This window comes from Manis pentadactyla, chromosome X (assembly GCF_030020395.1).
Source record: "Manis pentadactyla isolate mManPen7 chromosome X, mManPen7.hap1, whole genome shotgun sequence".
In the NCBI taxonomy this organism is placed as follows: domain Eukaryota; kingdom Metazoa; phylum Chordata; class Mammalia; order Pholidota; family Manidae; genus Manis; species Manis pentadactyla.
In genome coordinates this window covers 129292605-129316856 of record NC_080038.1, presented here as the reverse complement: position 1 = coordinate 129316856, position 24252 = coordinate 129292605, and the positions used below count along the sequence as shown (strand labels likewise).

The following is a 24252-nucleotide window of genomic DNA, read 5'->3' as shown; positions in this document are numbered from 1 at the left end:
TTAATAAATAATCTGGCATGTTTTACAATATATGTAATATTATTACCACAGTAAACATAATTTATTCCATTCCTCCTATCACAACTAATTTGTCTCTTTTCAAAAGATACTCTAATCTAAATCTTCAGTAAAAGTGAATATAATCAATTAATGGGCCAATAATTACTTCACAATCTACTATGTGGTTGTTTCTGAACATTTTTTTCTGCCCTAGCTAGCCTATCTGAAGGATAACATTTTTCTGTCAGTAACTGTGGCTCACAGCTGCAGCTATTTGCACCATGGGATGGCATTGTAATTTGAAGAGAGCACTGAATTATGAGACAGAGAAACTGGATTCTAGTCTTTTTTTTTTGACGGGAAAAAACTTTTACTAGTGGACACCAGGCATTACAGTGAGTGAAGCCACTCCCATTTCTACCCCTTGGTTCCTCCATGTGCAAATCCTAGCTATGGAAGAAATGGCACCATATACCAGATGCTGATGAGATGATACGCTACCTCCTAGTGGGCACTGTTCTTCCCATAAGGCCTTGACACCTACTTGATGCCATAACTGAATCTTCAAAAACTGCTGCACTATTTTATGAAGCAAGTTGCTTCAGGATGGTGGGGAGCATGGTAAAACCAGCAAAGTCCATGAGCACGGGCCACTACGATCTTCTTTTGCTGTGAATAAGTCCCGTGATGGGAAACAATAACGTGTGGAATATTATGACAGTGAATAATGCCGCAACCATAGCTACTTTGTTCATGACCCCATCCATCAATGATAGGAGTAGCTGGGAGAGGTGACTGATATTAACAAAACAAGTCGAATTATCCACAAGTCATTGGAAGCATGATCTTTGGTGAGGCAACTGTCTTGAGAAAAGGTAACCAGGAAAAGGAGCCATATATGTATTTTTTGAAGGATTTCAAATTACATCCCCAGAGGCAGAGCAATATGGACTTTAATGTTGGATTCTGATGACTCTTTGCTATACAACCTAGGCAAAGATACCTAACCTAGATTGCTTACAAGGGTTAAATAACCTCTGTTTAAGTGCATAAATAACTAGGTAAACTGCCTCTTAGTGACTGACTGAATCCATAGTGTTACTAATTGACTTGGTATGAAGTGCTTTTTTCTTTCCCTTCAAGATACGTACCTTTCCAGTCAGAGTTGAGAGATCATCTCCACCAATAACTTTTATTTCCCCTGTTGACTGATCATTCTAGTAAAAAAAAAATAAGATGTAAGTATGTATGTATATCCACACACTCATTTCAAATTATCAAATGGGAACTAGAAGATTTAAGAAGTTAGCTAATGTCATAACATTATGATAGTCTAAATGATATAAATTATAAGAATTAAGTTTCTAGAAATGAATGACTAGTTAACTTTCAACTACAGATTAGTAAAAATTAAAGTCCTAATTGGCCATTACTAATTTAATGCTTTTAAGAAAGGTACTAAAAATAGAATACTCCCGTTTGTAAGCAGGCAGTATTATGGCAGCCACCCATCTTCAGTCACAGTAATTTCTGAACCGTGAAGGAAGTTATTAGCATGACAGGTGTCTGGTTCTGGCCCTGGACCATTTCCATGAGTCAAGCAAATTGACTGTATCACATTTAACTCCAAAAATATTTCCCTCAAATGTCTAGCCCAGGCTCAAGTCATCTTCAGCACAGTCTGTGAAACCAGGTCTGATCAGTCATCTTAGGCTCCCAGTTTTCTGCTATTAGAGAATCCAGTAGAAACCCTTACAGGTGTTTCATAGGGGAATGCACCAAACCTGCTGGGTTTGGTGGTGATAATGACCATAATCTGGTCATGCTGGATTCAAGACAGAAAACTGGAGTGAAAGAGCAAGTAGGTCACCAAAAGAGCACAGACTTGCCCTACCAAAAAGCAGAACATATCAAGGCTACAGCAACTACACAAGTGCTGCAGTAGCACAGTAATAGACAAAGAGATCAAGGAACAGAATAGAGCCCAGAAACAGACCTAGGAGTATATGAGGATTTAGTATATGATAAAGATGGTATTTCAAGACAGGGAGAAAAAAATGAATTATTCAAGAAATGGTATTTAATCAACTAGTTATCCATTTTGGGGAAAAAAAGTATGATCCCTACCTCACAGCATACACAAAAATAAATTCCAGATGGATTAAAATCTAAATATAAAAAATAAAGCCATAAGCAGAATAGATGAAAACAGAGTATTTCCCATTTTTAGAAAAGGTAAAATCCTAGGCATGACATGAACCCAAACTGAAAGAAAAGATCTTTAACAAATATTCTTATTATACACAGGGTTCCAACAATACGAACCCAATAGGAAAATGGAGGACAAACACAAATAGGCAATTAACAGAAGACCCTACAACATAAAATGCTACCTGAGAAACAAATACTAAAACAATGTGATTTTAATATTCATTCACCCTGGCAAAACTTAAGCCTGATGACATATGCTGCCAAAAGTGACGGGAAACAAGCCCTCTTGTTTTTGGTCAGAGTATAAATTGGTACAACCTCTTCTGAAAACAATACAGCAATACTTATTGAAATTGTAAACATGCATGCCACTTGCCCCAGCAATCCCACTTCCAGGAAATGATGCTACAAAAACGCAATTACATAAAGGTACATACAAGGATGTTCACTGTATCAACTGTTAATAAAAAAAAAGAAAAACTGGAGACAACAATGTCTATTAATAGGGAACTGTTTAAATTAAGTTCATCCATGCAATTTAATAGCACGCAGCTATTAAAAAGAACCTGATAACCTATACACACTGACATGAATTAACAATAATTAAAAACACCAAGCAGGAGAACAATGTGTTGCATATAAAACCACTTTTGTTAGCATTTTTAAAAAGTTTATACAACAATTACTTCTGGGCAATGAAAATGAGGATAACAAGACTTTCATATACTTCTATTTTCGTCATATCCTTCTATAGACACGTCCATTTTTTAGTGTTATTTTTGAAAAACACAAATGCACCAACACTATTCAGTAATGCAAACTAAATATGACTGCTATCAAAAACTTGCATATTACTTATCTTAAGGAAATTACAGATATCTGTTATTCTAACTAATTTAAAACCGAGTTTCAAACACAGAGAATAGCAAAAAACTGAACAAAACCTGAAACTTTCAAAGAGTGAATCATATTGATTTACACTGTAAATCACGTTAAATAGTGACATCTTCTGTAGAAATTTGGTATTACAGTCCGACTGCAAATGACCTTTTTTTGACAGGAAAGGAGTAAAAAGATCTGAGAGCTGAAAAGTACAAAATCATGGAAAAACCTGTGATCCAAAGGCTGTGGTGGCAGGGTAGAGACAAGAAAACTCCAAGCATGTAAAGACACTGCTGCTCCACCAGTACACATATCTCCATATTCCTGTTTGCCCCAAGGTTTTTAGGTTAATCTCTTCTTTTTTTGTAGAAACATAGCCAACCTTTTAAAATGGAGGTAATAAATGGTTCATTTAAGAAAAATGTTCCAGGTCCACTTTGCTAGAATACAGGTATAAGTACCCAAATTACTCCACCAGAGGAATTTATCTCCCTCCCTCTCTATCTGGAACAATTTCCCATGGCATCCCTGCTTTACTGCATTACTGTGTGACTCTTACATGCCTCATCTTTAATGAGAGATGATGGGACTGGCATGGGGGAGGGGAGAGCACCCCCACAGTTGCTCTTCCCTCTTCTTTTATCATCCAATCTCCTAATTCCTCTCAGCCAGAGAGCCCAATCTGTCCTTAACTCAAGAGTGTCTCTGTCAACTACATAATTATCAAAGAAGCTCTATGGGTATACCCTTAGCATCTCTGTTTCCATTTCTGTCTACCTTTCTCAAGTCTAGGTGAAAAAATGAGAAGGGAAATCGGAAGGAACTTTGTTTATTCCTAACTGTTTATCACTAGGAATTTTGAAAACCTCTAGTTAGCAACAAGAACTGAAGCTTGGTATGGGCAAGAGAGAGACAGCTGTATGAAAACATGCAATGAATGGGCTGCAAAAGAATGGCTTGGAACAAACAGGTTGAGGCCATAAGAAGAGGATGCAAGAGAGGCCAGTCACCAAGGCTCAGTTCCCAAAATGGTAAGACTGGGAGTTCTACTGAGGTAGGCAGTCTGGGCTTAGCACTTAGCAGCTTAGCACTAAGTAGCTTCCTTTTTACAGTGAACTTCAGATAGATCATTCTTTCAGGTCCCTAGAATGGAGTTATTGGGAAATAGTCATTCCCTCTATATCCAGTTAGGCTCCAAGTACACCACTCTCAATCATGTTTTCTCGTCACATCATCTCAACTATCCTCTGTTCTTTAGCTGTTTTCCTGCAACCTGATCAAATTATCAACAAGAGTAAGAATATTAGAATAATATACTTTAAGAGGTCGATTGTACCTTAGATGAAAAATGGGACATATTTAACTTTTAAAAAACATATGCAGAAAAAAATTAGTCTGGAAGGATATATACCTAGGTAGTAAGTTAATTTATTTACCTCTATTTTATGAGTTCTTTAAAAAAAGAACACATTGCTTAAAAAAAAACATTATCAGTTTAAAAATGATGCTGCTGATGAAGCAGGGTCTTTCTAGATCATCTAATCCTACACTATCCAATATAATAGCCACTAAGCATATGTGGCAGGTACTTAAAAAATTAAATAAAAACAAAAATTCATTTACTCTGTTGTACAAGACGTAGTTCAAGTGCTCAACAGCCACATGTGGCTAGTGGCTCTCTATTAGACAGCACAGATATACAATATTTTCATCATCATAGAAAGTACTATTAGTCAGCAATGCTCTAATCAAATCAAATATACCATTTAGCACAACATAGTACTAGATAAGCCTGAAGAGTTAGTGCTGATATTTACTATCTAGTATTTTCAAGCAGTTTTCAAACCTTGAGAAGTTATTGCATCCTATCTTCATGCTTTGCATTCCATGTCTGGTTTGAGACTAGGATCTGATAAAACAAACATGTTCAATAGAACCACTTTTCATGGTCTAAGATAGTACCGTGCATATAATAGATGATTAGTATGTGTTTACTGAGTGACTTGACCAATTTCCTTACTTTTTTGTTATTACAAAATTTGTTGTTTCACAGGACCAAACTTGAACCCTACCTTTATGTTCTAAGAATAAGGCTGCCTATATAAAACCTCAGTAGCCTGACAAGGACTAAATCAAAGTGAAAATATATAGGAAAGGGCTAGAAAGTATACTTTTGACCCTCATTCTGTTAAAGGTTCTTTGTGCCATGGATAGCACACATCCTCATTTCTGCCAATTTAAACTGAACAATATTTTCCCCCCATACATGTCTATGTTGTAATAAAAAGAAGAGAGGTATAAATCACTTCATTTGCTTTATATATATATAAATATATATATTTACTGAAGATAAGCTTTAAACTACTTAGTGTAACATCAAAATGGTATATTTACATTAACTTCAACTGTTCTGGAGAAAAAAAAGCATACCTCAAAGCAACTGACTTAAATACATACAGAGAAAAAAGTCAGACAGAAAGCTACTGACCTCTTCTTACAAGAGACACTTTAAGAAACTACTCCAATATTTTGACCTCTTCTTACAAGAGACACTTTAAGAAACTACTCCAATATTTTCTGCATTTTTCTCTAACAAGCTCATTCAAATAGTTACCTTACAAATTACAAACTACTGAAAGTAATTTGCATCTTTGATATATTGAACAGATAGCCTAATCAAGCTATTAACCAAGCAATTTCCAAGATCAAGACAGAAAGTTAAACCTTTATGAACCTTGATTGCAACTGAGAAAAAAATCCCATAATTGGCAAAATGAATTCTGTCTGGATGCAAAACTTCTGACTAGTAGGGAATGAAGAAATACAGTTGATCTGTGAACACAGGTTTGCACTGTGTGGGTCCACTTATACATGGATTTTTTTCAATAAATATATTGGAAAACTTTTTGGAGATTTGTGACAATTTGCAGAAACATTTTTTCTCTAGCTTACTTTATTGCAATAATACAGTATTATAATACATATAACACACAAAATATGTCAACTGTTTATGTTATTGGTAAGGCTTCCTTCCAGCCAACAGTAGACTATTAATAGTTAAGTCTTTGGACGGTCAAAAGCTGTATGAGGATTTTAGACTTCATGAGGGGTTGGTGCCCCCAACTCCCATGTTGTTCAAGGGTCAACAGTAATTGGAAGCCCATATTATAGGATCCAAGTCAGTTAAAAGTTTTCCCAAATGAGACTCAAAGATCAAAGTTCTGATCAAAGATGTGTATGACCTTGAGCAAATCATTTAATCCTTCTGCAACTCATTGTTCTCATATGTACACGGAGACAATAACTCATTACTAAAAAAAAAGTTTTCTGCAACATTTCAAATCCTAAGAACTTCATTTTATGTAAGCCATTTAGTCTGGACATAGCATTAATTATGCTAATTTTCCATTTGCTTATGGTCCACACAAAAATACTCCCACAAAAAACTTACTTGTTTGACAATTTTTCCTCCTGAGGCTTCATCATTTTTTTTAATTCAACAATTTTAGTTTAAAATATTACTACAAAATTGAACTAACAATAGAGAAAACTTATTTGCATACTTAACTTAAATTTTTGTGAATATCAGAGGCTTAGGGATAGAAAAGGTCACTGAATATTCTGTACTACACTTCACTGTTCTAAAATGCACATTGACATTTTAATGTCTCTGAAATTGACATATTACAATTGATGGCATCTTACAACTATAACCAATAATGTCTTCTTTCTTAGCAGTACCAAAAATAATGGTAAGTCTTAAAATCAATGGTATATTAGATTTAATGAAATATGGTATTTGGAATCACCAGGCAATTTCCCATCTACGCACTAAGCAAGTAAAATCCTGCCTACCTACTTTGATTAAGACTATGTAAACTATAATAGGTGCTTTCTCAGTAAGGAAATTCTTTAAAATAATAGAAATAAAAGTGGGAATGGAATTTAGGGTGATTTAAATCCTTTAAAATTTCTGTGGTGATACTTTTTTTAAAATAGTAAACAAGTATTTTTTTTTATCAGAAAAATGCAGGTTTTATTGTGAATTACAAACTAGATGGGGCGTATTGACATTATTATGGCTCTTTATATATTCCAGAAACATTTAATAGTTCATGGGGCATTTCTTTAGGATTTGTACAGATCAGTCAATGATTAATTCACTATTTCAAACTGGCTAAGATCAGCATGTAAAACTATACTAACATCAATGTTACTAATGCAACAATTTTAAATTTCCATTTCATGATCTTATCAAAGTACGTTGTCTATTTTTAAAATATTAAAACATTATCCACGATGAGCTGATGATAGGGCATAAATGTTATTTCAAACCAACAGAAAGTATATGGATGGTGTTCTTAATTTCTATTGCTTAGTAGTACATCTAAACAGAATTTTCCATGAGGTAGAACAGATATTTTTCTCAATGTAAAAATTAAACTAAAAATTTGCTTTGCTTTGTGTTTAATATCCCACTTTTTATCAATTGGGGAGTTCACCTTAATAATCCTCTAAGATCTAAAACTAATACAAAAAAACTAAAAGCAGAAAATGGGATTAAATGAAGTGTTTCTATTGCTTCAAATTGCTCTTGTAACTATAGGACACTTTAAAAAACTAAACTCCCCTTATTTTTCTTTTCAAAAAAAGAACATTCTGTGAAAATCCCCAGGGGAATGAAGTATAAGTCACAAAATAACAAGATTGATTTTTATGTATATGGAGGGTGGCTGCTTAAGGAGATCAAAAAGATAAATCATTCCATGGACTATAAAACATGTTTTGACTCTAAGCAACGATACATTAAAAGCTGGGCAGCTAATACTGTTAGCAGCTATACTAAGTAAAATTAAATCTTTTTTAAATCTTAGCTGGTATAAACCAGCTAAGTAAATAAATAAATAAATTCTGTGGAGTCAAAATGCAAATTTTGTAGTCAAACAAGTTTTTAATTCAAGAAGACTGTGAGAAATTAACAGGAGCTTATAAATAAGAAGTAATATTCTGATGTGTAATCACAAAGGGTTTCAAAGGGATAGGGAAATTGTCTATAATACTTAAATGGCTGCCCAGTCAAATCACCCAAGGGACCGATGAAAATGTGGAAAAGGTCAAAGACTTCGGTCAAATAGATGACTAAGAGAGAGAATGAAGGCTGAAAGTTAAATGTAGATAAATGATCTTATCCTGAATGAAAATGTAAACATAAGGCAAGTTTCTACAAAGATGCACTATAATACCAATTCATAAAACAGCAAAGATGGGACATTTACTCTACTCTTTGCGGAAGCTAGGAGTAATCCTATTTTTAAGGAAAATAGTAATTCACAGGAATTACAATGCCAACATGCAACCAGAAACAAAGCAACAGTATAAAGTAGTAAAAATAAAACATTCACAGGATCAAAGAAATTGTGGATGGTGAAATTCACAGGTAAAGATTACATGATTTTGTTTCAGCCCAGTGTCAATACTGCTTATTGTGTCAATATTCAGAAACATTTGAGATCGTGAGACAAAGGCAGAGTGATTGTGAATCAAGAGTGGTTTCTTCAATATGCCAATGCTCACTCCATATGTTCTTTCTAGAAAGAAATGTTAATTCACCTTATTTATCAGACCTAGCTGCAAATGACTTATCACTTCCCTGCAAACTGATCAAGCTCCAGAGAGGATAACTGACATCAGTAAATATAGTTAAAAAAGGTATCCCCCTGAACAGACAATTCTCCAAAGAAATTCAGATAGCCAACAGGCACATGAAAAGATGATCCACCATCACTAATCAGCAGAGAAATGCAAACTAAAACCACAATGAGCTAACACCTCACACGAGTTAGGATGGCCAACATCCAAAAGACAAACAACAACAAATGTTGGCGAGGATATGGAGAAAGGGGAACCCACCTACACTGCTGGTGGGAATGCAAACTAGTTCAACCATTGTGGAAAGCAGTATGGAGGTTCCTCAAAAAGCTCAAAATAGAAATACCATTTGACCCAGGAATTCCACTGCTAGGAATTTACTCAAAGGAAGCAAGATCCCAGATTCAAAAAGACATATGCACCCCTATGTTTATTGCTGCACTATTTACAATAGCCAAGAAATGCAAGCAACCTAAGTGTCCATCAGTAGATGAATGGATAAAGAAGAGGTGGTACATACACACAATGGAATATTATTCAGCCATAAGAAGAAAACAAATCCTACCATTTGCAACAACATGGATGGAGCCAGAGGGTATATGCTCAGTGAAATAAGCCAGGTGGAGAAAGACAAGTATCAAATGATTTCACTCATCTGTGGAGTATAAGAACAAAGCAAAAACTGAAGGAACAAAACAGCAGCAGACTCACAGAACCCAAGAATGGACTAACAGTTACCAAAGGGAAAGGAACTGGGGAGGATGGGTGGGGAGGGAGGGATAACGGAGAAAAAGGGGCATTACAATTAGCACACATAATGTAGCGGGGAGGGGGGAACATGGGAAAGGCAGTATATACAGAGAAGACAAGTAATGATTCTATAGCATCTTACTACACTGATCGACAGTGACTGTAATAGGGTATGTGGTGGGGACTTGATAATAGGGGAAGTCTGGTAACCATAATGTTGTTCAAGTAATTGTACACTAGCGATATTAAAATTTTAAAAAAAGGTATCCCCCAAGTCCTAATAGCAATTCCTAAAAAGGGTTTTTAAAAAATCCAAAAAAACAAAACCAAATCAAAAAATTCTTAAAATAAGTATAGTCTTCTCCAAGGTGAATAGCTCAAAAAAGATAGTATTCACTTGGACATAAAGCACTAGTGTACCAGAAAATCTCATTGTAACCAAGTGAAATGAACATGTTAAGTACAGTGTACAGAGCTTCAAAAAAATACAAGAAAACCTACAGCTGCCATGATTTTTCTTAAACATTTATTAAATATACTTACACAGTAGCTCTTCAGTCTGATAAAATCTACAGTCATAGGAATAGATCTATCACTATTTCTGTTCAGTGCTTTGATGTAATCCAGCAGGTCAGCAAAGAACTTATAGCCCCCCTTGAGCACGCAGAGAGCTACAATGTGATGGCCTCCCATCTCCTTCATTACATCTCGAGCAAGCCGTTCGGTTCTACAGAAATAAAATCGGGAATTTTAATATAAATTAATTTGTAATAGAAATATATTTAAACTTTATAACAAACATCCCTTAAGCATTAAACTTCCATAAAACACATCCTTCATCCCCATCAAGTATACCCTTGTTTCATAAAGCAAAGATAAAAATTTCAAAAACCTTCAAAAACCAGGTACACTGTAACATCGATTATAAATTTTAAAAATGCAAATTAAAGTAAGCTACCATTTTCACCTATCAGACTGGCAAATTCTGATTAAGTAAAATTTCCCTGATGATGTACAATATTAGAAGAGATTGTGATGAAAAGAACACTCTCCTATACCATTGGGAGTACAAATTAATATACTTTGGCAGTATCAAAACATTCAATGAACATCTTTCCCTTGTCCCAGAATTTCCACATGGATAAAGTTGAATGCTATGCAACCTTTAAAATACATGGGATAGCTCTGGATATACTCATCAAAAAATGTCCAGCAAATTTTAGACCTTATGATAGTACATACATACCCATGTGTCAAAATATATATGTATTTGCATATAGTATATTGCATAGCCAGTGTGTAAGGAGAAAATGTGCATAGGAGGCTAAGAGGAGAGAAATTTATTCTTCTCATTTTTAGACTCTATAGTTCAAATACTTCATAACATACATGTATTGATGCCATAACCTTAAAATCAAAAACAAAACAGCCAGATACACAAAGCAATCATTTAAATACCAAGTCCAAGCAAGGTTTTTTTTTTGTTGTTGTTTTTTTTACTGCAATTCATTTCAGGGGAAATGTTCAAGCTAGATGTGCATAATAATCAAAATGTCACCTTGCTGTCATGTGATTCAGCCCCAGCCCATTACCCTGTTCAGGAATGAGAAATCAATACCCTGTTCAGGATTGAGAAATCAAAGACTCTGTGACTAGAGTTCATTCATTTTTCCAATCTCCCTTCAATGTTTACTTTATTTTACTCCCTACAGATACCCGTATACCATGACTTATACTGGGTAGTTAGTAAGCCCTCTTTCCCTTTTTTATAAAGAGAGCTTTTAAAATAGAAAGTATCTACTATTTGACAAACTGGCCTAGTTCACGTTCAAATATCAACTACTTACAACATTTGCTGACACTTCAAATTAATACTAAGACAAAAACCAAAAAGTTCTATTTAAGATCTTACTTACCTGTCCATAATTAGTCCATGAGGAATAAACACCTTTTCCAAAACCTCAGCATAATGATTAGGTATACAAAATAAATCTAGGTCATAACCTGGTTCATCATCACTAATCTGAAAAAGAAATATGGCTGTTTCAAATGAGAGCATTAAAGGATACAAAGACTTGACGACTGGATTTTGATGTTTAAAAACCTTACCTATCAGAGAAATTTAGAAATGAGATACCAAGAACTCTCTATAACTTTGTAGGCATGATAACGAATTAGTTATTAGAGATGAATAGTTAAGATTGTAGAAATAAAATGATGATAGGAAAGTTCCTTTAGTTCAGCAAGAGAAAAACTTTATAAAAAGCTAAGACAAATGTGCCAAATCTTGGCATTTTAAACACAGGTGATGGGTATATGGGGATTTATTATACTATTCTTTTCACTTTTGACTATGTTTGAAAATTTACTTTAAAAAACTTTAATTTACAGTAGCTTAACAAGTAAAATGTCACACTGCATGAGAAAAACTGCTGTTCCCCACCACAAATTCAAATAGCCTCCCCCATCACCAAAAAAGCTAAGTGATTTCTTAAAAACCCAAACTCTTTGTAGTCTGAGATTGTTGTAATCAACTCATGAGGTCCCTCTGTAGTAGATACTCCAAGGTTCTTTGAGTAGACCCATATATTGGTTGTCTTGATATGTCCAGTCCCTGGCATATAAAGTATTTAATAATACTGATGGTGTGGTACCTGTAGTGATAAAATGATCTAGGACTACAGTTTTTTAAGTATTATATATACACCTACACACAAAATAATATATAGTAAAACCATAAAAATTATCTCAGGGACAGGAGTTAGAGTGATTTTATTTAGTTCTTGATGTATACCAAATATTCTTCAATGAGTATATATTGCTTTTAAAAACTTCAATAGTCTAAATCATCTCTGGTAGTATATATACACATATATATAAAAAGTGTGGGGAAATTTTTTTAAATGCATTAAAACAAAATCAACAAAAAATTGTAATACAAAAAAATTAAAGGAAGAAAAGGGAGGAGGGAGGGAGGGAAGGAAGGAGGAAAAGAAGGGTGGGTGAATACACCAAAAAATAGTCACCTATAATAAGTTTGCACTTGCCATTTTCACACTTTAATATTGACTTGGTTTTTCTTTTTCATTGTCAATTTCACTTTTTATTATAGTTGACTTATAATTCCCACTCATCATATTTAAAGTTTATTCAAAGAAATAAATCAGAATTACAGTACTCTATCTCACATGATGAATTCAAGACTAAGTATCTTCCAAATCACACTCAAGAAGCTGATGATATGAGCTCTGGCAGTTTTCAAGAAATACTGGTCAAACCATAATGAAATCTCAATGTACTGGCTGTATGTATTGAGCACCTCCTCTTTCAGTAAGCATTGCATTAGGTTCTTAAGGACAGATAAGTAGCTTAGTCTTCAATACATTTTTAAAGTACATATTTAAGATTTATAATATTATTCACAGAATTCATAATTACATCCTAAGATATTTGAGGTTCATGTTGTCTTTCAGTCTCCAAACTGTTTTGAGCTCTCCGGACTTTGGTGGAATTTAGGCATTGTCATGTCAGGTTGGTAGTACTTTCTACCTATGCACGTGGCCAGGAGGCTGGCAGTGATTCAGGTTAAGTGGAGCAGGACACCCCCCAGGGCATGGTCTGGCCACACGTAGTGCACAAGTGCTCACTTGGCAGTCAGTCTGAGCCAGTCTGAGGGAAGTCGGAAGTCAATATTGATTTGTTTTTTAAACAAACATGTATTACTTTCATATGCAGAAAAAAATTGTATCTGGGGGAAAAAAAGATTATGCCAGATCCTCTAAGATGAAGTGCTAATGTATCTGCTAAATAGTCACATCATGCTTATTACTAACCATATTTACTACAAAAAGAATGGAAATGGGACAATTGTATCACCTACAGGGGCATTTAAAGAGTACTTATAACAAGTATTATTTTTAAAAATTTTAAGAGCTGAAATATAGTTCAAGTTTTGGGAAAAGAAAATAAACCTTGCCAGATCCTATAAGATGAGAGGATCAACTTTTATGTCAGGCTGATCAGAATACATCTGCTTTTACCTGACAAGAATGAAAATGCACCATTTCAGTGCTTTAAAATTAAGACACAGAGCACCAAGTGGCTTCCCTGAAGCTTATTCACTCCTTCCTCCCAGTTACTCACCACTTCTGCCACAAGCATAAACCAGGACTCACCCTTTGAAATACACACTTGTAAAGACTACAGTTCCTGTGAAAATCACTCAGTGCCTTGCTACAGGTTTTGCAGACAACCTAAGAACTTCAAGGGTCTTGTTTGTCTCCGTCAGAGCCAATGTGAATTCTGCCAAGAGGTCATCCCAGGCACACAGTCTAATACACACAGACCAGCAGGGATGTACCCCAAAACAGGAATTCTACCTCTCTCAATATACCAAATTAATTTCCAATTCTAAAATTTTTATTTCCACTCAATACTATTAGACTTATATATCACATTTAATGTCAAAGAGTTGATTTATTATTTCAAGCATAAAAAAGTTAATATTAACTCTACTCATAAGACAAAAACAAGAATTCATAAAACTTGCATTGCCTGAAGCACTTTAGGCATGAATTCACAACTTTGCTATAGTTCACTATAAATAAATGGAGTATATTTATGTGGGGTCTTAATTTAAGAAATATATGATGAGCTATGGCTAGACAGATAATTGTCAAAACTGGACAATGGGTACATTAGGGTTCATCATGCTATTATGTCTATGTGGGGATGTTTTAAAGTTAAATAAGGAGCAATTTATTTGAATGATGATAAGGCATCAAAATTAACTTTTCCCAATTTACATCTAACACAAAAACCCAAGTCTTTTAAATTCATATTTAATGACCAAATAATTAGAATGCTAATTATAAAGACCTTATTCAGAACTTTTATTCTTATCATTAATACTCAAATATTGAGTACCTACTCTGTTGCACATATTAGAGACAATTAGATAAATTTGACATAGCTACCCTCAAAGAGCTTACAGTGTAGTAGAAGGCATGATATGTACATGAATAGCCATAAAACAGAGTGTTAAACTGCTATGAAAAGGATACAGATAGGCATCTTCCTACACTGATAGACAGTGCCTGCATTGGGGTATGGGTGGGGACTTGATAATATGGGTAAATGTAGTAACCACATTGTTTTTTTGTGTGAAACCTTCATAAGAGTGTATATCAATAATACCTTAATAAAAAATTTTAAAGAAAGAAAAGAAAAAGAAGGGCGGGGAAAAAGAAAGGGGGCCTTACGGCTAGCATGTATAATGTGGGCGGGGGGGGGCATAGGGAGGGCTGTGCAACACAGAGAAGACAAGTAGTGATTCTACAGCATCTTACTACGCTGATGGACAGTGACTGTAATGGGGTTTGTGGGGGGACTTGGTGAAGGGGGAAGTCTAGTAAACATAATGTTCTTCATGTAATTGTAGATTAATGATAACAAAATGAATAAAAAAAGATAAAGATAAAGTATTATGGTGGTATCCACATATAAATCAAGTATAAAAACCAAATGAGTATTCATATTTGAACTGACTGTTTATAGTTCATAATGCATGAGCAAAACCGAAAGTTTCTGTGATGACTGCCCTTGTACTGTTCACTATGTAACTTATTCATTATGTAAGAATTTGTTCTACATGTAAGAACTTGTTTGTTATGCCTCAGAAGATTGGAGACTGACGAAAATTAGGCTTGGGGTGGATTAATGATTGTGCATTGAGCATTGACTCCCCTATACAGAATTTTATTGTCGTTAACAACCATTTGATCAATAAATATGAGAAATGCCCTCACAAAAAAAAAAAAAAAAAAGACAGACTTCCAATGGTAAAATAAATAAGTAACCGGGATGTAATGTATAGCATAAGGAATATAGTCAAGATATTGTAACAGCTTGGTAGGGTGATAGCTGGAACCTAGAATTATGTATATAAATGTTCTACCACTGTGTCGTACACTTGAAACTAATGTAATGTAATACTGTGCGTCAACTACCCTTCAATAAAAAATAATTATTAAAAAAAAAAAAATCAAACGAAAAAAAAAAAGTATTATGGGAGTTTAAGAGGGCACTCAAACTCTCAGAAGCCTCACTTGGACATGGACCACTGATAATAACATAAAATAAGATACAGTTCAAAAAACAGGAACTTGTTTTAATCATCCCAACAACAAAGCTTCATATTAAACAGATCCAATAACCTCAATCTCTCCAAGAGCTAGACAAAAATATAACTGCTAGCCTTTAATCTCATTAGCCCTTATTTGTCCCATCTGATGTTAGTTAATATCTGATATTAATTAACCCCATCTAATATGTATTAGTTAACAATCCAGTAACTGCTTTGACAGGAAGGGATTGCAATATATTCAATTTCACAAAAATGCACTCAGTACCCATCTTGATTAAGGCACTATGCAATAGATTCCGTAGGAGGATACAAAGATTATAAATTTAGGGCCCTCAAAGAGCTTATAGTCTATTGGAAAAGATATACATACATACAATTAACTATATGGCACAGTGAAGCTTGCAATTTGTACCTAAATCCAATCTGACAAGCCCACAAACTTGTGATTATCAAAAGTAGTTATACACACACTAAAGATAAACCTGGAACCCAAGGTCACCCAGCACCAATGACTCCCTACGAAGCAAGATCAAGCTCAAAATAGTCACTATATTATTTTGCCTAGGTTGTAAACTGAGTAAACTGGCATGTCTCTAAATTAGCTCAGCCTTCTAAATCAACTAAACAATAGCAGTGCCCAGCTATGATTGTAAAATTCTATTTATTATTTGACAGTGTTGTTTGTCTAAGCACATGATTATTATCGACACCTTCTAAATGAACCGTATTAGGCTGCCCTGGTTGCCCTATCAAAATACCACAGACTGCATGGCTTAAACCACAATAATTAATTTCTCACAGGCTTGTTGACTGAAAGTCCAAGATCAAGATGCCAACAAAGCAGGTTTCATTCTGAGGTCTCTTCTCTGGGCTAGTAGGTCACCTTCTCTTAGCTATGTGTATGGCTGGGGGTGGGAATGGGTGAGGAAGCTCTGTGATGTCTTCTCTTGAAAGAGGAGGGCTCCAACCTCATGACCTTATGTAATTATAATTAACTCCCAAAGGCCCCATCTCCAAATACCATCATACTGGGGGTTAGGGCTTCAACATATGAATTGGAGAAATGGAGGGACACAAACATTCAGTCCATAATAAAGAATTAACATAAAATGGCTAGAGAAGACTACAAAGAAGGTCTTGGATGGCTTTGGGGAGGGCCTAACCCCAAAATGTTTGGGTAGAGCTCTGGTGACCAGAAATGGTAAACCAATCCAAGCGTGATTTCTCTCTAGATGTATCTTTCCCACTATAGACATTTCTGGCTGAAAAGGAAATCAAAAGACAGGTTATTAATACTCTGAGTTACTTACCATTTACTCACAGTTCAGAAATGTGACTGTATCTCCTCAGAGCTTCAAAACACAGCTCTCAAATTTTAACTTTTAAAAGATAATTTAATCTATCTTTAATATACTTGTTAATGAAAAATCTAACAAGGACTTTTATTAATATGAAAGATAACTGGAAAATCTAACAGTATCTACCTTTTATCTAGAATCAAAATCAGTACTTCCGCATTTAATGAATCACAAAATTAATTTTACTTTCCAGTAAAAGTAGCATCACAGATTCTTAAGAATTGTGTGTCACATCTAAAATAATGGTTTCCATAGTGAAAAGTTTTGTGGTTTACACATAAAACTTCTAATTACAAAGATATGTTATCTAAAATTGCAGTAAGCAAGGAAATTAACTTGAGCTAAAACAACACTTGCAGCATCGATTCATCTGTGACTAAGATTGTTTAAGTCTCTTTGTGGCCAAAAAATGATAATGTTCATGGGTTCAAACAAGACTAAATGGAAGTGAGGTTGTGAATCTTAAAATGAGTTATATGAATTAAAAGATGTACAGTAATAGTTAAAATAAATTTTATTTTAATCCTAGTAATCAACAACAATTCCACGCTTCTAGAGTGGACATAAATTGCCAGGTGGCTTATTTTTACCTTTTATATTCAGATACTTTAAAATTCTCAGAAAACACCAAAGCAGATAAAATGCTATGTCCTTGAGACAATTTGTGATAACTCACAGTATCATAAAAACCAAAATTATGGGTTGTTGATGTATTCCTAAATGTGAAATAATTTAAGCTAGTAGTAAGTTCATCTTCCAATTTTATATGTTTTATAAATAAATCACATATATAATTTGCTTGCCCTCCCTTTTAAATTTTTAAGAATTAAAAGGTTTACAAGAATCTAAGGACTATAAGAATTAAAATCAGCTTCCTTGACTATTCAACCAAGGGATAAATTATTAGCTGCTCCTAGGTAAGTGTGGGCCATACCTACTATATGTGAAAGGACATGAATTTACCCAACATAATTATCTTTCTTTTTATTAGTGTGCACAGTGTAATCATAGGCATGTTCATTCTGGACAAAAAAATACACACCTATCTGAAGCGCAGTGTTGAAAATAATAGTTTTATAGCAATTTGAAGTGTCTGAATTCTTATTAGTAGCAAATTATTCTAAAGGTTAGTTTCCACTAGCAGGAAAATAATAATCTGTATTCTCAACACTGATATTAATATGGTGGTTGACACTTTTATATATATAAATCTTTTTGAATACACACAATATAAAATTATAGAAAGGAGTAAGAGAACACTAGCTCATCTTTAGCATCTCTAATGCTAAACGACATGGCCCATTTACTGCCTAATGAAATTAAAGAAAAACAACACCCAGACCCCTCTTCTCTGCTGATCTGGTTGGTCCTTGTGTCTTTTTCCCACCTCCTACACATGAACTTTCTGCAATACCCACATACAAACAATGGACAGAAAACAATTAAGATGGATCTATAGCATGCATGTCACATTACCAAATTTGCAGAGTGAAACCCCAAACTGAACTGCTCCATTTCTTGTTGGTCACAAAGAATAATTTTGGTCTACACTGACTAATGTCATCTAAAACCTATTGACAGCAATGACAGGGTTGTGGACAAAAAAAAAAAAAAAACCTATCAACTCTATGAAAATTATTGATGGTAAAATTTAAATCCAGTTTGTACAGGATTACAACTCTAACACAATCATCCTGCAAGTTAGAAGACATATACCCCAAAATGCATATCTGACGTTTCAATTAGCAAAAATTCAGAAGCTTGTTCTCAGTTCAAGTGTGTCCAAATTTCCCCTGGCAGTTTAATACAACAGTTACAGACAGCATGGGTTGTATCAAGCAGTTCTGGGGGCCAATTTCATCTACATGGTTTTGGGCAAGTTACTTTACCAATCTGTGCCTCCAAGGTCATACTAATGTCTACCTCATAGGGTATGTAACTTTGGGACGTTTATATTAGATAATGTCTGCAAAACATTTACCTCAATACCTAAAATATAGTAAGTACTAAATATCTACTATTGCCACTAACTTAAAAGTGGAGAGTTTACTCTGGCGCCAGATAACTTAGATTATCCCAGCATTGCTAGGTGATCTTGGGCAAATTACTTAACCTCTCTGAGCCACATAAATTTTTTACAAATATCAAACCAGTTAATATATGTGAAGTTCTTAGAACAGTAACCAGTAAATAGTAAACATTATTTAAATGTTTGTTATTGCTGACATGCAGACAATTTCTAGGAAAGAAATAAAAAAAGGAACAGGAATTTGCGAACCAAAAACACAATGAAGATCTTGGCATTCAAACAAAACAGCCAGTTACAGCAATAGTAATTCACTGTATGCTGGGGCAGGCATCATATCCCAAAGCTAAAGGCATCTAACTTCCTCAGCAACTAAATAAAAACAGCCTCATCATTTTGAGTGCCTACTAATAGCATTTAAGTGCAGAGGCTTTTGAGAGAGCTCTAGGTTTATCTGAGCTCATTAGTAACTGTGAGACATGGGTATGTTCATGTTGAAAGGTTAAATTACTTAACCTCTCTGAATCTTCAGATTCCTCCTCTGTAAAAAGGTAATAGCCACACTATTGTTACAGGGTTGTTTTCAGAATGAAATAGGACTAAGCAGGTAAACACAATGATAGCTAATATTACTATGCCCAGTCAAGGACCATGCAAAGGTTGTTTACTCAGACTGTCCTACAATTCTTTCAGTAACTCCATGAGGAAGCTAAGCACCCCAGTTACGTATAAGGATTCTTAAGCCCAGAAAGGTGAAATAAGTTACCAAGGTCACACAGCTAGTCAACAGACAGGATTCGAAACAAGCAGGATTCCAGGCCAGATTCCATTAGAACACTGCTCTTTACCTTAAGTCACAATGCCTAATACAAAATAGAATCCTTCCTTTTTTAGGGCTCCAGTGGTTCATTCACTCATTCATTGAGGAATCATTATTGAGAATTTCTTACGTGCCAAGCACTGTATTATACGTGGGGTTACAGTGGTGGTTCCTGACCTTATAAAGTTTACGGTTTAGTGGAAGAGAAAAATCAGCAGGTAATCGGGCAGCTGCTAAAACTATAATAATAATAATCATAGTCATAATGCAGTTTAAGGCATTTAACTGTTGGTAGGAGGATTGGCTATTTTAGCAAGCATGATCGAAAGGCAGTGGAGGAGCAGCTTGGCTTGTTCCAGAAACAAGAACAACCAATGAGGTTGGAGGCAGGATACAGAGGCTGATAATGGTATGTATGTCCTTGAAGATAAGGACCGGATTCACATTTTTTGACTCCCGCAATAGCATCAAAGAGCTGGATCCGGATTCAAGTATATCTGGGCCGTGGTTAAACCACCTAATATCGTTTCACTATTTTCTTCGTGTGTAAAGGGTCGACATGATTACTGCAACCAAGGCTGTCTGACGAGTTAATGAGGCAATGCGCACTTCCACTTCCACCAATGCTCATTATATTTGCAGAACTGGATGAAAACACCAGCCCCCGCACGCCCTCCCAGGTGGTCGTTTCCATGCCTGGGCCCTCTACCGAGGAGTCCTGAGGTCCTCACCATCATACCCCAAATTTACGGAGACGGGCCTCTCCTGAGAAAGCCCTGACCCTCACCACGCCGGATCGTTCCCGAATTGGCCCAAGGCTCCTTCCCACAGCATGCTCGCCAGCGGCGCGAGTCCACCAAAACGCCATTTCCACCCTGCCAGCCCACTCCCAGGGTTCTCCAGAGGGGACCCACCCCAAACCTCGCTATTCCGTCCCCCGCCCTGGTGTGACGTAAAGCCAAACCAGGGAAGCTGCGGCCGTCCCCGCACCCGGGGTTCCCCAGGCCACCGCTGCCTGAGCCCGCCCTGCGGACCCCGCGCCTCAGGGGCCGTCCGCCGCCGCCACGAGCCTGGCGGGCCAAGCTGCTCACCACGACGCTGGGGCTGCAGGTCGCCATAACAGAGCCGGCTGGCGCGCGGGCTGAGGGCAGTCTGAGGAGGAGGAAGCTGTCCGCGGAGCAGAGGAGGAGGAAGAGGCTCAGCAGGAGGCAGAGCCGCGCCGAAACGCCGAGAACTTCGCTTCTGCGAGAAGACCTCGCCGCCGCCGCTGCCGCTCAGCGCTAAAGGGAAGCGGGCTCCGCCCCCGCCCCGAGGCTCCCCCCACGCCCCGAGGCTCCGCCCCCACGCCCGACCGCGCGCCACTCGCTCGCCTCCGCCCGCGCCGACCGGTTGCCCAACCCGCGATGGGTCCGTGGGAATTTTCTTCCGGAAGAAGCAGAGACTCCTCCCGTGCAGCTTCCATCCCTCTTCCCTCACACTCCCTTCCAGGCGGCTCCCCAACAACTGAAGTGCTGCAGCCACGCTGCTTCCTAGTGGCCCTAAACTGGAAGCCGGCTCGTCAGCTTCCAGTCACCACGTGGTTCTCTCGCTTGGCGTCCCCTTCCCAAGACTTGGACTGCATTGCAGCTTCCATTTTCCCGACTCATGGCCGAATTTTAACAAAAATCTGCACTGGGTTTAAGAGTTGCGAGCTAGAGACCTAGTCAGGCAGATCAGTGTACAAATACTAAGGAACACTTAACTGCTGTGTGATGACTGAGCAAATCCAACTCAATGAACCTCCCTTTCGTCTCAGTAAAATGAGGATATTAACAGGATCGTTGTGAGGATTAAAGGAGGTGGTATGTGTATATGTATGTGCACATATATTTACATGTATGTGTATGGTACAGTACTTCGGACAACACACAAATCAGCAAATGGGAGCTATCGCTATTACTGATCTTTATTTTTGCCTCCACAATTCCTTATATGGGACTGGAAAAAGTATCTTCCCCTACTCTCATATAGGTTAGGTAAGCAAACAACAGTTGTTCTCCATTCCTAACGTACTCATCTGTATGGCTCCGGCACCCACCAGAGTACCCAGCAAATAGTTGGTGGTCTCTATTAAGGCCACTGAGGGATATGTAATGGTAGATTTGTGAAACGGGTTAAATCATGTAACTTCTCTGAACGTCAGTCTGTTCATCTAAAAAATGAGAATAATAATTATTGCCGTGTACAAATATTACAAGAAATGTAAAAGTCATTTATGTAAAGCGCTTAGCATAGTACTTGCCACATTGTAGGTGCTGAAGAAATAATAGCAGTCATAATTTTAGCGTGTATGAATCTGTTAACTCCATACTACTCTAGTTTCTCTGTCTTCCTATCTATCATGGAGAGAGAACAGACTATCATGGAAATGGTACAAGTGGGCTTTAGGCTGAGAAAAATCTGAGTTCAAATCCGAAGGTAACGGCTAACTAGTATTATGACTAATGTTATGACCTTGGGCAGGATCCTTGACCCCCTGCTTCAGTTTCCTTAAATGTCAAATGAAGACAATATCTGTCACAGGGCATGCATGGTGAGGATTAAACAAACAGCATAAAGTGCTTGCTTCGATGAAAATACCAATGTTATGTGTTCCGTATTTATGCCTTAAACAATTATTCACTCTTTTATACTTCTAGCCTCTTAAGACTTCTTATCCATTCTTCTGTTGGACACTTGGGCAGTTTCCAGGTTTGAGTTATTACATATAGTGCAGCTATGAACATTTTTTACATATCTTTTAGTAAACATATGGATGCATTCCTACTGGGTATAGACTTTGAAGTTCATATCAGCATACTTTTATTACTTATCCTTTTAACAAACATTGTGTTCTACTGGAAGTTAATTCAGAAAACTTAGTTTTACATTTGACCCATGAAACATGTGGACTCAGCTACTTTCATTTGTTTCTAAATTAGGTACCCAACACTTCAGAACCCATCCAGCTTGCTTCTGGCTTGCAGTTTCTTTCTTCAACTCCTGTGGTACCACATACTTGTGGATTTGAAATAAAGTGATAGCCCAGTGATTGTAAAGAAAAACAGTACTATTATTACAGTCCTGTCATTCTATGTGATAACTTGGAGCTTTGTTTTTAAAATGGAAAACAGCAGAGTGTGATTTGCAATGTATAATACTTATGTTTGTTAAATGGAAATCTGGTTCATATATGAAATATTTTACTTAACCTGGACAACATAAAATTGAAATGAATTCTAAAATTTTAGTTATTTTAAAACTGAAGAACTCAGGAAAATAATGATTATTACTATTACAGAAAATAATTTTGCCATTTTTTCTTAAAAAATTATCTACTCTAGGTGCCAAATACTCCGTTGTTCTTTACTAAAATACCTGCATGCAGGAAGAAATAAGGAAAGGGCAGGTGTAAGTCCTGGAAGAGGAAATCCCAGGGCAAAATACCTGTAAAAACCAAAATCAGTCAAAGGGAGAAATAAAGTTTAAAATCCATTTATTGCTCACTAACTGCAGCCTGGGGCCGTTTCTCTCCTCGGCTCTGGAAGAAGCCAAACTGGCCCTCCCTCTCCCCTCTCAGGTACTGATAAGCCCTCCATTGCCCAGGTAATTAGCCATTGATATGGAGATCAACTTCTCTGCACCCCTGAGGAATGATGCAAATGAACTAAAGCCTTACTTCTTTCCACCACTGAACGCCTATTGATATGCAGATGTATTAAAGCCAGGCGAGATATTCTGGAAATGATACGATTTTATCCACAGCGGGTATAACCCAATATTAAATTTCCCCATCCCTTATCTTTCCAGAAACAATTTTGCAGTCTACTTGTTTGGACAACAATGAGGATTTGTGCACCACGACCAGTTCTGATTGTGTTTCTACTGCAGGTGTTTCTTCATTTAGTAAGAATTTTGTTTTTATCATGGTACTGTACTCCGCCAAAATTTATATTTCTGTGAAAAAAATTATCATTTACTTATCCTAAATGTTGAATTTTTAAACTGAATTTTACAATAGCTTTCTCAACGTCAGATGTTTCACCTTCATTAGAATAAATTTCCATAAGCTTTACTTTGATTCCATGAATTGGATGAAAAACTGAACCATTACTGGAATTAACTAATGTGGTGATTAATTTTATGTCAACTTGACTGGGCCTCATGCCCAGATAGTTGGTCAAACAGTACTCTGGATGTTTCTGTGAAAGTATTTTTTGGATGAGATTAACATTTAAATCAGTGGACTTTGAGTAAAACAGATTACCTTGCATAGTGTGGGTGGGCCCCATCCAATCATTTGAAGGCCTGAATAGAACCAAGGACTGACCTCCAGCAAGGAGGAATTCTTTCCCCAGACTGCCTTTGGACTGGAACTGCAACTCTTCCCTGA

General features: G+C 36.4%; 1 protein-coding gene across 2 annotated transcripts in view; it reads right to left on the bottom strand.

The window, feature by feature from the left end:
* Positions 1 to 21129, bottom strand: part of HPRT1 (hypoxanthine phosphoribosyltransferase 1) — a 36473-nt gene extending 15344 nt beyond the window's left edge. The window contains exons 1-5 of one of the 2 annotated variants that reach the window (XM_057495428.1): positions 20933 to 21129; positions 11409 to 11515; positions 10036 to 10219; positions 3323 to 3475; positions 1152 to 1217 (exon numbers count right to left, since the gene is read on the bottom strand). In XM_057495428.1, coding sequence (XP_057351411.1) covers positions 1152 to 1217; positions 3323 to 3475; positions 10036 to 10219; positions 11409 to 11515; positions 20933 to 20959 — 537 coding nt within the window. In that variant the 5' untranslated portion in view covers positions 20960 to 21129. The remainder of the gene's footprint in view (positions 1 to 1151; positions 1218 to 3322; positions 3476 to 10035; positions 10220 to 11408; positions 11516 to 20932) is intronic. The other variant, XM_036931233.2, reaches the window with a different exon arrangement.
* Positions 21130 to 24252: the final 3123 nt, after the last annotated feature.